The sequence below is a fragment of the Schistocerca serialis genome, chromosome 1 (genome assembly GCF_023864345.2).
Source record: "Schistocerca serialis cubense isolate TAMUIC-IGC-003099 chromosome 1, iqSchSeri2.2, whole genome shotgun sequence".
Lineage (NCBI taxonomy): Eukaryota > Metazoa > Arthropoda > Insecta > Orthoptera > Acrididae > Schistocerca > Schistocerca serialis.
The window spans coordinates 632,661,337-632,673,473 of NC_064638.1; the positions used below are offsets into that span (position 1 = coordinate 632,661,337).

Genomic DNA, 12,137 nt, shown 5'->3' on the forward strand with positions numbered 1-12,137 from the left:
GTCACACGAATCCCCGTCTCTGGCACCAGTTTTGATAAAATAACACTCTGAGTCTACACCTGGCAAGTTGAGTCAACCCCAAATGGCATGATCAGGAAAATTACTAGCGATTTTCTGCAAGTTCTGTCCGAAGCGCTCTACATCTATAGCTCCTGACCCAGGCGTCTATAAAAGCACCCGAACACCATTTTTTACTTATCTCATCTTTACTTAACATCACCAGTTTAATCCATAATCACAATCCGTGATAACCTCGCTAGATTTTATCGGATTCTTAACTGCAATAAACACGACGCCACCATTGGCCACGAAGCTATCCTTAGGAAAAATTTTCTGATCTGTACTTAGGATTTCGCTGTCACTAACGTCCGGTTTAAACCAAATTTCTGTTCCTAGTACAATCTGTGCTTTAAAACCTTCAGTAAGCGATACTATTTTAGGAACCTTTTCTTGGATCCTCATGCAGATCACTAAAATCATATTATCCTTTTCTATCTCTGATCTGCGGCAACGAACGTTGTCTGAGGATAACGTGGCTAATTTATTAGGCAACAGTCTTTGATCGCAAGGGAGGGATTCTGTAACCTAAGAAAGCCCCACGTGCACGCCACACGTACTCCGTCACTGTAGTAGCCGCTTCCAACGTGTAGTTCACGCCTGACCTGTAAAGGGGTACATTGCAGTTCTGTAACCTATAGCGGAGATCGAGAAATTCGCATCCGATAACGTCGCAGAGTCGTCTGAGCCTCTAGTTTAGAGCTTTCACTCTCCCCGAAACCGGAGAACAGCGATCAGACCTGGGTACGATGCTATAAATAGATAGCTTAGCCTGCAGTCCCAGTGCAACGCTAGTTATCTTCATGAACTCAGCCATCCACCGAAAAAAGCCGAAGATGCTCTCAGACTCCACGTAGGTGGCGTCATTCATGCCAACACGTACCACTATGTGCAGCGGGTTGGGTCCAGTGCACTCGATAACTGCCGACAGGTCCTCTTCCACATCATGAACGAGATCCTACCGACATACATACTGAGTCCACTCTGGCGTTCGCCGGCAGTTCTAGGCGCTTCAGTCTGGAACCGCGCGACCGCTTCGGTCGCAGGTTCGAATTCTGCCTCGTGCATGGATGTGTGTGATGTCCTTAGGTTAGTTAGGTTTAAATAGTTCTAAGTTCTAGGGGACTGGTGACCTCTGCGGTTAAGTCCCATAGTGTTCAGAGCCATTTGAGCCACTCTGGCGTTCTTTCCTGCATTGCCTGCTACTTCCCTGAGTGGCTCCATCATCCGCCTAATATTGGAGCTCCTAATGACAAACCTACCAACCCTCTGCAACAGTCGAGACTGGGCAGAAAAGTCGGCCGCTGGCCTTACAGGAGAGGCATCTCGTGCTGGCTGAGTTATTATCAAAGCCGGTTATCCTCTCGTACGTGCTGCTAAGGCCAAGAGGGCCAGTATAGCCACCTGCTCCCTCTTTCGCCTTCCGTCCACTGTCTGAACGGTTCAGATGTTGCGAATCAGAAGATGCAGTGACATCCGGGTCACTGGTGGATTTCAAAGGTACCAAAGGTGTCACAAGTCTTGTACCCAGAGATCTGATTCCGCCGGAACTTTGAACATTAGCAAGCAGCATGTCGACGATAGCCAACGCTGCTTACAGCTGTTTACAGACAGCAGCCAATTCCTCTTGTGTCAGCTAACAATAATCACAGTTCCTAGCAACATCGTATTGAGTGAAAATAGATACAAGATCTCAAATGGCGCTACTGAGTGTGAAATGTTAACAAAATATAACGATGAGAATAACGGAAAAATGAAAACGGCTTTGCTGATTTACCACGACGTACTAAGACGGCATACTTCGAAACGTTTCAGAGGCGAGTCGTTAGATTTATTACCGGTAGGTCTTATTACCTATTACGGATAGCTTAAGAAACTCAAGTGAGAATACCTGGAAAGCGATGTTATCCTCGAGAAACACTGTTGACAGCATTTAGAGAACCAGCATTTGAAGCCGACTGCCGAACGATTTTGCTGCCGCCTAGGTACATTTCGAGTAAGGTTCAAGGAGATAAAGAGAAATTAGGGCTCTTGCTAAGGCATACAGAGTTACAGACAGTTGTGTTTCCCTCATTGAATCTGCGAGTGGAACTCGAAATGAAATGTCTCATGCTGGTACATCGTAACGCCCTCCAACCGCTGTATGGCAGTTAGCTGAGAATGTTTGTAGATGTTGATGTGTAGAGTAATGCACACCCTTATAAATATGCATGATTACTAGAAACATAGGTGCAACTTGTAGGGAAACTATTTGTAGAAGGTATAAGCAAGTGTAAAAATGAAACTCCCTGGCAGATTAAACTGTGTCCCGGACCGAGACTCGAACTCAGCAAACTGCCTTTCGCGGGCAAGTGCTCTACCAACGGTTTTTTTTTCCTTTTTTTCTTTTGTTTCGTCATTGTTCGTTGTATTTGACCATAGAATACGTCACATGACGTCCCCTGAAGTTCGTTTTTGACCCCTTCACTCAGCTTTTTTTTACTACAGAGACCCGCCAGATCTCTGACCGAACACGACGAGCTACCGCTTCGGTAAGTGCTCTACCAACTGAGCTACCCAAGCACGACTCACGACCCGTCCTCACAGCTTCAGTTCTGCTAGTACCTCGTCTCCTACCTTCCAAACTACGCAGAAGAGCTTGTGTGAAGTTCGGAAGGTAGGAGACGAGGTACTGGCAGAATTGAAGCTGTGAGGGCGGGTCGTGAGTCGTGCTTGGGTATCTCAGGTGGTAGAGCACTTGCCCGCGAAAGGCAAAGGTCCCGAGTTCGTCTCTCGGTCCAGCACACGGTTTTAATCTGCCAGGACGTTTCATATCAGTGCACACTCCGCTGCAGAGTGAAAATCTCATTCTGGTAGCTGTAAAAGTGTTAAGAGTTCATTTTGATAGCCAGTAATAAGCAAGGAAGCGGAAATTATGGAAAATATATCATGAAGAGCTGTATAGAGGAAGTAAACTTGAAAACATGGTGGAAGGGGAAGAGAAAATGGACCAAAATGTGACGAGGGTCCCATACTACGAAAAGAATTTGACAAAACACTGAAGGTATAAAGGCACGGGGAGTAGTCGTTTCCTCAGAGTCATTAAAATCCTTCAGAGAACCAAGCAACTGGTCCATGTACTATGTGCGATGCATGAGAAGCCGAAATACTCTCGGACTTCAATAAAAAAAAGCAGTAATCCTGATTCCAAAAAAATCAGGTGCTGACAATGAATCACATACCTGTGTTGCTGAAAAATTTTAACACGCTGGCAGGAACTGACCAGAGAGATCAATGTGGGTTCTGAAGAAATGTAGGAATATGCGAAGGTTTATTTTTTGGCCTATGTTAGAAAATACTCTGAACCTACATTTGCAACACTTTCAGGGATACATAACACTACTGAAAAATAGAACACAACAAGAGGAAATTTATCCGCATCTGGTACAGAAACGAGATTGCAGGATGACAGCAGACGGACGTGAAAAGATGGCAGTGGTCGAGAAGGAACTGAGGGAGGATTATCGTCTGACCCCATGTTACTGAACCTGTATATAGGCCTAGGGAATATAAGGCCAAGGTGAAACTGGGGAAAGAATTTGATGCTGTGGGGAAGAAACGTAAGGTCTAAAGTTTCGGGTGATATTTCAGTTCTGTCAGAGTCGGTTGGAGACATAGAAAGTTAAAAGATTGGATTGTATAGTGTAAAATGAAGATTTTATGGATAAATATCAATTAAAGTAAAAGAAATAATCGAATACAATCCAGTACAATTAACACTTGCTGAGGGATCTTAGTCAGGATATGAAATACAAAAAAACAGGAGACGAGATTTGCTGTTTGAGCAGCAAAATAACTGAAAGAAGAGAAGTAAGTAAAATGTAAACTAGTAATAGCACGAAATGTTTCTCTAAATAAAAAAAAAATATTTTATTGTAGTGGCATTTATAAAATACTTTACAAACTTTAGGAGGAAGTTTTTTACATTAACACAAGTAGAAAAGATCAGGTAAACGTATGTCCTAGTTGTTAATGAAAGTTAAGAATTTAGGTGAGTGGCGCTCATCAACAGACAAACTTATAATAAATGCTCGAAATGTCCTTTTCTTGTTTCTAAACACGCATGCACTCGGATCATGGGCTGTCTCATACCTCTAAACACTCCCTTACAGTTTCTAATGGTTTTCCAGGCTTCTATGACGCTTCTTTGAGGAGTTTTGGCATCCAGTTAGTAAGCTAGACAGAAATTGTTTCATTTGCCCCCGAAGGTAATAACCCCTTTCAATGAAGTTGGGGGAGAGCGAAGGGCATAGAACTGACACTCCTCTACATATCCATCTGTCGCGGTAGATACGAGTCAGCGCACTAAAACACTGTCTGAAATGTTCTAAGGCACTATGATGCACAAATCACAGGTTTCATCTTATCTGCAGGAAAATATCTCCTAGTAAGTCTTGGAGGGAGTTCTGTATAACGTCCTTGTAAACAGCACCTGTAAGACGTGCTGAGTGAACGTATAGCCCCACCACACTGTCACCTGCAATTACTGCCCACACATTACTCATAAGCTGATGCTGATGTCTAGATTGTACTGTAGCATGAGGATTGTGGTTCACCCATAGGTCCTGGTTATGAAAATTTGTTGTACCATCTTTTCCAAAGTTTACCTTGTCCGTAAAAAAAGTGACAAACAACGGATTGGCAGTTTGTGCAACAAACCATCGGCCAAGGATCTTCCTTAAAGAGTGATTTGCAGGTATAAGGCCCTGCAAACTTTGAAGACGATACGGATGTATGAGCTGCTCGTGAAGGATCTTCCATGCTGAATTTGGCGATGTACCACAAGCCAGGGCCACTTGTATTGCGTATTGCGGTGATACCTGTCTCCTCTTCGATAGCCCGTAGAACATACTCTCCCTGGTCAGACGTACGTACTACACGTAGTCTTCCTTGATCAATAGTCTATAGCACTGCCAATTCTGTCTTGGCAACGCGACAAAACAAAGCACCAAAGGTTGGATGACTCGTCTATATTTGGTCTGGAAACTCGTTTGTTGTGGCGTGCAGCTTCGTGTCCTTTACCATTCACGCGGCTGTTTATAAAAATCGCGTCTGCGTGCTCGCAAATAAATACCCGTCATGTTTAAACGGTTCATTTTCAGTAGAGGCACTACCTGTGGCACATGTGCATGATGGACACGTTGAATACTGAAGAATGATTAATATAATCAAGTCTCGCTGGTAGTCCAACGCCATGTAGGATACAATGAGTCAAACTAGTGCATAGACAAGTAAAGTTGCTGGGTTGTACACGGAAAATGTATGAATGTCAACTTTCATTAATAAGTCTAAAGAGAAAGATTTTACATCATATAGTTATATGAACTTTATGTCTTGTTTTGGTGTAAGGAGTACGTCTCCAGAGTAGCTCACTGTATGATTAAAGTATTAAGAAGAACATTCCTGAAAGAAGGTGTTTCGAGTGTGCGCACACACGATATGTGATTCTGCAACATTTTGGTTCAGATGTTAGCGCTGGAGTTCATGTAGATGAGGCACATATCATGGATAGCTGCTACGTGGCGCTGTCAACTCATGGTAAAATGTAGGCCTAGCCTTAAATAACGAAGAGACTTGTAATGATAGATGTATGGTGTGGATATAGATGAGAGACGACGTGCTAACGGCTTGGTTTGTACATGTTTCAGTCCTGGAACTAGTGGAGTGAACTTTGGAAGGCCGAAGAGTGGAGTTGCCGCGGGCATGACACAGGCGCGAGACTTCGCGGTTTTCTGTGTCACCAGACGTGACGTAACAGCTTGGTTTGTGCGTGTGTGTTGCAGTCCCTGCGGTGGAGGTGCAGGCCGTGGAGGGCCGCAGCGTGGCGTTGCCATGCAACGTGACACCTCCCGGCCACGACAGGGTCTACATGGTCTTCTGGTTCCGTGACGACGAGGGTATCCCGCTCTACAGGTGAGCACGCAGGCGCCTGTAAGTTCTGCCTCTACTGGAGATTCAAGGAACACAGTATACAGTTAGCGGAAAATGCAGTCTAGAATCGAGTTTTCAGAAATGAATGTAATGTAAATTGTGGTGTCACCGCCAGACACCACACTTGCTAGGTGGTAGCTTTAAATCGGCCGCGGTCCATTAGTACATGTCGGACCCGCGTGTCGCCACTGTGTGATCGCAGACCGAGCGCCACCACAAGGCAGGTCTCGAGATACAGACTAGCACTCGCCCCAGTTGTACGGACGACTTTGCTAGCGACTACACTGACGAAGCCTCGCTCCTTTAAAGAGCAGATAGTTAGAATAGCCTTCAGCTAAGTCCATGGCTACGACCTAGCAAGGCACCATTAGTAACATTGCATGTATCTAAAGAGTCTCACTTGTATCGCCACAATCTCCAGATGTACCACAAGGACGGATTAAAGTTAAGTATTCCAGCAGCTACGTACTTTCCTTTATAGCATTCATTACGTATCCTGTTTCAGACCTCACGCCGTCCTGCTTTAGCTTACCGCGTGCCTTTCGGCTTCCTCTCATTGTGTCTAGGCTGTCTTGTCTAGACACAACATAAATGATGAAACCATTTTAACTAGCGTAGTTGCGTCAATTCTAGAGTCCAATTACACTCATTGGCTTTGAGCAGGGATGTCACACTATGCAAACACGCTAGATAGAGGCAATCTTTGAAAGCAGCTGATCATATCCGTAAACTAATGAATTTAGCATACCATAAAATTACAACCACAGTTCATATGATTAATTACTTAGCAACAAATTATGTCGAATAGAACTGAAGGTAAGGAAAATAAATAAGAACAGAAATAAATTATTACTGTGATTTATACGGGTAAGAAAAGCACAGAGAACCTTTAAATCCACTAAGTATAGCGCATGCTGAAGTCATAACGTTGTGAAATAAAGTTAATTTTTAATAATAATTATGAAATCTACTGGTACTAGTACATAAGTAACGAGAATTCACAAAAACTATGGCCTAACAAATATTGCAATCGGTAACTAGAACTAAGCTATATAGGTAAGTTATAGCTACCGATTACAACCTTTCCATGGTACATAATTTAGCCCGTTTTTCCGGCAGGCGTTTGCACTGGAATTTAATAGGATTTCTGCATTTGTAATTGATCTCTGAAGTTTAGCGAAAAAAATGACTATTCTTGGAACCTACATATGTTAATTCTAGATACCAATTCCAATCATTCCACTGCTCGTTATTTAGACCGTTTTAAGAGCAAGTGTGTGGACTAAAGTGTTACAGGATTTCTAGGTTTGGCGTTGCTCTCTTCACTACTATGAGAAAGAGAAAAATTTGGATACTGTACCTGCAGTATTTGTTACATTTTCGTAGTAGTTCTGAGATCAATAAGAAATCTAGAAATCCTAAAAAAACTTAGTCCACAGATTTACTGAAACAATGTCCAAAATTATGAAGCACCGATCAGTTGGATTCTGGATCTAGAACTGACCTATAGAGGTGAATTATTCTTAACGATTCCAACCATTCGATGGGTCGTTAATTAGATCGTATTTTCAGCTGATGTGTGAACCAAAATACTGGTTAATAGGATTTCTGAGCTTGCAAAATAGCTGATAACAATGGACACATTTTCTAGAATAGAAAGTCCATTCTAGCTACCGATTCCAGTTTTTGTTATTTCACCGCAGTAGTTTTAGAGAGGATTTACGAACGTAGAAATGCCATTACGTTTCAGTGCATACAACTCTTGCAAAATTTATTTACATATTAATCATGGAATGGTTGGAATCGGTCATTGGACTTTACCTGCATAGGTTAATTCTGGTTGTTGATGTCAATATTCGTTATTTTTTGTGTGTTTTCGTTAGTTGCGTACTGGCTTTTATTTTAGAATTGTATTGCTCGTCAGGATAGAAGTCAGGAGCGGATGGCGTAGTAAAATGAAAATTAATTGAGTGGAATGGACCCAGTTTATTCTTGTAATGATGGTACAGTGGCGCCTACGTAGGGCCGAGCAGCCCCAAGAGGGGTTGCCGTCTGCTCATCAGAGAGGCAGAGGCTAGAGGAGCGACTACTCGGGGCCGAGGTCAGAAGCTAAGAGCGCGCGGAGCTGTTTCCAAGCCGCCCTCGCCGCTCCCGGCCGCTTCCCCACGTGATCACACGATTAGACTCTGATTGGAGGATTGATTCCGCCAACGCGCCTTGCTAGTAGCGTACCCCCGTCAGCGCAACCAACCCGTGGGACTTGAGTCTGACCGAGGAGCACGTGGCAGAAACGTGCCGACCATGGTCTTCCGGCCAGCACCTTCCACCACAGTATGCCCAAGCCAGCTACGGCCGAACATTATGCATGGAAAATTTTATTTAATAAAACTATGTCGGCAATGATCCCTCTTGGGGTCTCCTCCCTGCACAGTCATTCATTTTATTTTCTGGTTTTGCTCTTACTGTGGTGTCACCGCCAGACACCACACTTGCTAGGTGGTAGCTTAAATCGGCCGCGGTCCATTTAGTACATGTCGGACCCGCGTGTCGCCACTGTTTGATCGCAGACCTAGCGCCACCACAAGGCAGGTCTCGATATACGATAGAGCACTCGCCCCAGTTGTACGACGACATTGCTAGCGACAATACGGACGAAGCCTTCCTCTCATTTGCCGAGAGACAGTTAGAATAGCCTTCTGCTAAGTCCATGGCTACGGCCTAGCAAGGCGCCATTAGCCTTACCTAGTTTGAGAGTTATCGTATAAATGTCTCAAGAAGAACGCTGTATTCATCAAAGAATAAAGTTAAGTATAAAGCAGCTACGTACTTTTCTTGCTACCATTCAATAGTTATCCTGTTCCAGAATTCACGCCCGTCTGCGTTAGATAGCGTGCCTATCGGCCCCCTCAAAATAACACTGTGTCGGCACTTCTGTCGACACATCACTTACTTCCCTCCCAAAACTCTAACTTTCCTACTCTTGTCCAGTTAGATTCAATTATTAATAATAAAATTAACCGTACTTAACAATAGTAAGACTTCAAAGATGGTTCAAATGGCTCTGAGCACTATGCGACTTAACTTCTGAGGTCATCAGTCGCCTAGAACTTAGAACTAATTTAACCTAACGAACCTAAGGACATCACACGCATCCATGCCCGAGGCAGGATTCGAACCTGCGACCGTAGCGGTCTCGCAGTTCCAAACTGTAGCGCCTAGAACCGCACGGCCACTCCGGCTGCAGTAAGACTTCACCATGCGCTTTCCTATAATGCAATTTAAAGGTTCTCTGTGCTTTTCTGCTCCCATAAATTACGAGACTAATTCTTGTGAGACGTGAATTTTTCAAAATTCTTGTTCTTAATCATTTTCGTTATTTTCAGTTAGTTTTCATATAATTCATGACTAAGTAAATGACTACGTAAAATGTGATTGTAATTTTATCGTATGCTATACACGTATGTTTATGAGTATGATACGTTGGTTTCGTAGATTGCCTATACATGGCGTCTTTGCCTTTGGTATGACGTCATTTCTCAAAGCCGATAAGTGGAATCGAACACTAGAATTTATCCGCGTAACCAGTCAGTTTTATTCCGTTAATCCACCCGTTATATAATTTACATTACTGCCCAGTTTCGACCTTATGTCATTTGCAAATGTGTGCTACTGATGGTATGTGTGTGTGTGTGTGTGTGTGTGTGTGTGTGTGTGTGTGTGTGTGTGTGCGCGTGCGTGTGAATGTTCTATCTCCGATGAAGGCTTTGTTGGCCGAAAGCTTATTTTCTTTGTCTTTTGTTGTGCATGTCTGCGATTCAGCATCTCCGCTGTATGGTGAGTAGCAACTGTCCTTCTCATAACTTTATCGTCAAATCAAATACATTATCCATCAGATATCTGCCAGTTATGGTACTTATCGCCCTCGACCTATTCTCTGAGGGCACAGATTTATAATTCCCAGTCTAGCTACTCTGATTGAGGTGATGCACGCTTTCCTTAAATCCGTTAAGACGATCCTGTTGATATTCTTTTCAGCAAGCCACAGTCGGCCCCTTCGTCTATTCAACTCAGTTAGTACGCTCTAATTACCTCCACTTGGACGAGATGACAAAATTTGTCATTTCTTCATGTTCTCGTTTTATGACTGTGTCCGTGAACATTTAAATTTCAGATATCTAATGAGTACTGGATTAGAATCACAGGTTATTCAATGACTGATTGGGTAAAATGCGTCATACCACTAGACATCTCCGTGGAAGACGCAGGAAACTCTGTGTCATTCCTTGCGACATTTAGACCAGTATTTCTCTGATGTCAGGCTGGAGAGTTCGAGTAGCCCGTATGAGGCATTGTAGATGCAGGATCTCCAGACCGAGACCGTGAAGCCAGACTATCTCATGCGGCACTGCGTAATGCACACTGGAAGTGGTGTCACAGCCCATGCACTAACGTCCTAATCACCACTGCTGTCAGAATAAAAACCCTAGTAAATGCAAGTGGTGTATTGTCCTTTTCGTCATTATGCATGTTTTTCATTGTTTACACCGGAGTTTAGTAAAACGAAGGAAGGAAACAAGGAAGGTTGCTGTTTAACTTCTCGTCGACATCGAGGTTAGTGGAGACGGAGCAAATCTCGATTTATTTCAAGGACGGTGAAGGAAATTGGCAGTGCTCTTTTGAAACAAACATCCCGGCATTTTCCGGGAGCGATTTAGGGAAATCACGGAGCCCTAAATCTGGATTGCAGGACGCGAATTTGAACCGTCGTTCTCCCGAAAGCAAGTATAGTGTGCTTACAATTAGGTCACACCCACTCAGTGGGATGTAGTAGAGCTGGATTCAATTAATACATTAGCAAATAAAACGGAGGAAGGTAGAATTAAATAAGAACAAAAGAAGGTACAAACTATAACAAAAACATACTTTACACAAAATAAAATATTATTTTAGGACATTCACTCACGAGCCGTAACATTATGGCAAGTGCCCACCGAGAAACGGAAAGCCGCATGCTGCGGTTGTGGGCATCTGATGCGCTAAGGAAGCGGAGCAGATAAAAATGGGGAACCATTCTAGCAACGATACGGACTGCAACTAGAGAAATTCACGGATGTAATCGACTTAGAGACAGCACAGATTGAAATGGCCCGGCGACTGCGAACGAGCATCTCGGAAATGGCGAAACTCGCCGTGTGTTCGTGTACTGCTGTCGAGATTATCCGCAGAAAGAGGTTCAACGACGTGGAAACTACCAGCAGGCGATGGGGTGCTTGTCAGAACGTGGAGGTCGGAGCTTGCCCGCTCTGTAAGGCAGGACAGTTGGCGATCTGTGGCAGGTCTGACGATGGAGTACTATGCTGATGCAGGCACAAGTGTTTCAGAACACACCGTGAAACGCACGTGCTTCAAATTTGGGTACAGCAACAGATAACACCTACTTATCTCCGTTTTGGTCAAACGGCATCGTCAGTTACTAGTCTAGTCCGCTCAGGATCATCGACATTGCGCAGTGGATGAATTGCGTTTCTTACGACAGAACGATAATGGTCGTGTCCGGATACACCACGATCCCGGGAAACGGCTTCTCGAAGCATGGACGCAGGTCGGCGGGGACTGTGTTATCGAGTGGGGGATATGCTCGTGGGGTCTCATGGGCTTGTGGTGATTGAAGGCCCCATGACAATTGTGGATTGCCTGTACATTACTGTAGACTACCTGCAGCCCTTCATGCTTGATATCTTCCCCCACGACAGTGACATTTTCTAGCAGAGTAACTGTCCATGTCACGAGGGTAGTGTCGTGCTACAGTGGTTTAAGGAGCATGAGAGTGACCCACGTTGGTGTCTTAGCCATCAAATTTGTCTGAAACCGATGGAAAACATCTGGGACGCTATCGGGCTCCAGTACTGTACCCAACAACCATCGGTCCATAATTTACAAAAGAAAGGGAAGAACATTACAGTTTAACGTCCCTTCGACAGCGCGGTCATTAATGACGGAGCACAAGTTCAGATTAGGAAAGGATGGGGAGGGAAAACGGCTATCATTGCGACATTTGCCTACAGCGTTTAAGGAAATCACTGAAAACTTAAATCTGGATGGCCGGGGGC

At 44.1% G+C, this 12,137-nt stretch overlaps 1 protein-coding gene across 1 annotated transcript in view; it reads left to right on the forward strand.

Annotated features, from left to right (window-relative positions):
- The window catches only part of LOC126419775 (nephrin-like), a gene marked incomplete at its 3' end in the record, with an annotated part of 483,228 nt that overhangs the window by 252,058 nt on the left and 219,033 nt on the right, over positions 1 to 12,137 (forward strand). The window contains exon 2 of the mRNA XM_050086987.1: positions 5,880 to 6,009. Coding sequence (XP_049942944.1) covers positions 5,880 to 6,009 — 130 coding nt within the window. The remainder of the gene's footprint in view (positions 1 to 5,879; positions 6,010 to 12,137) is intronic.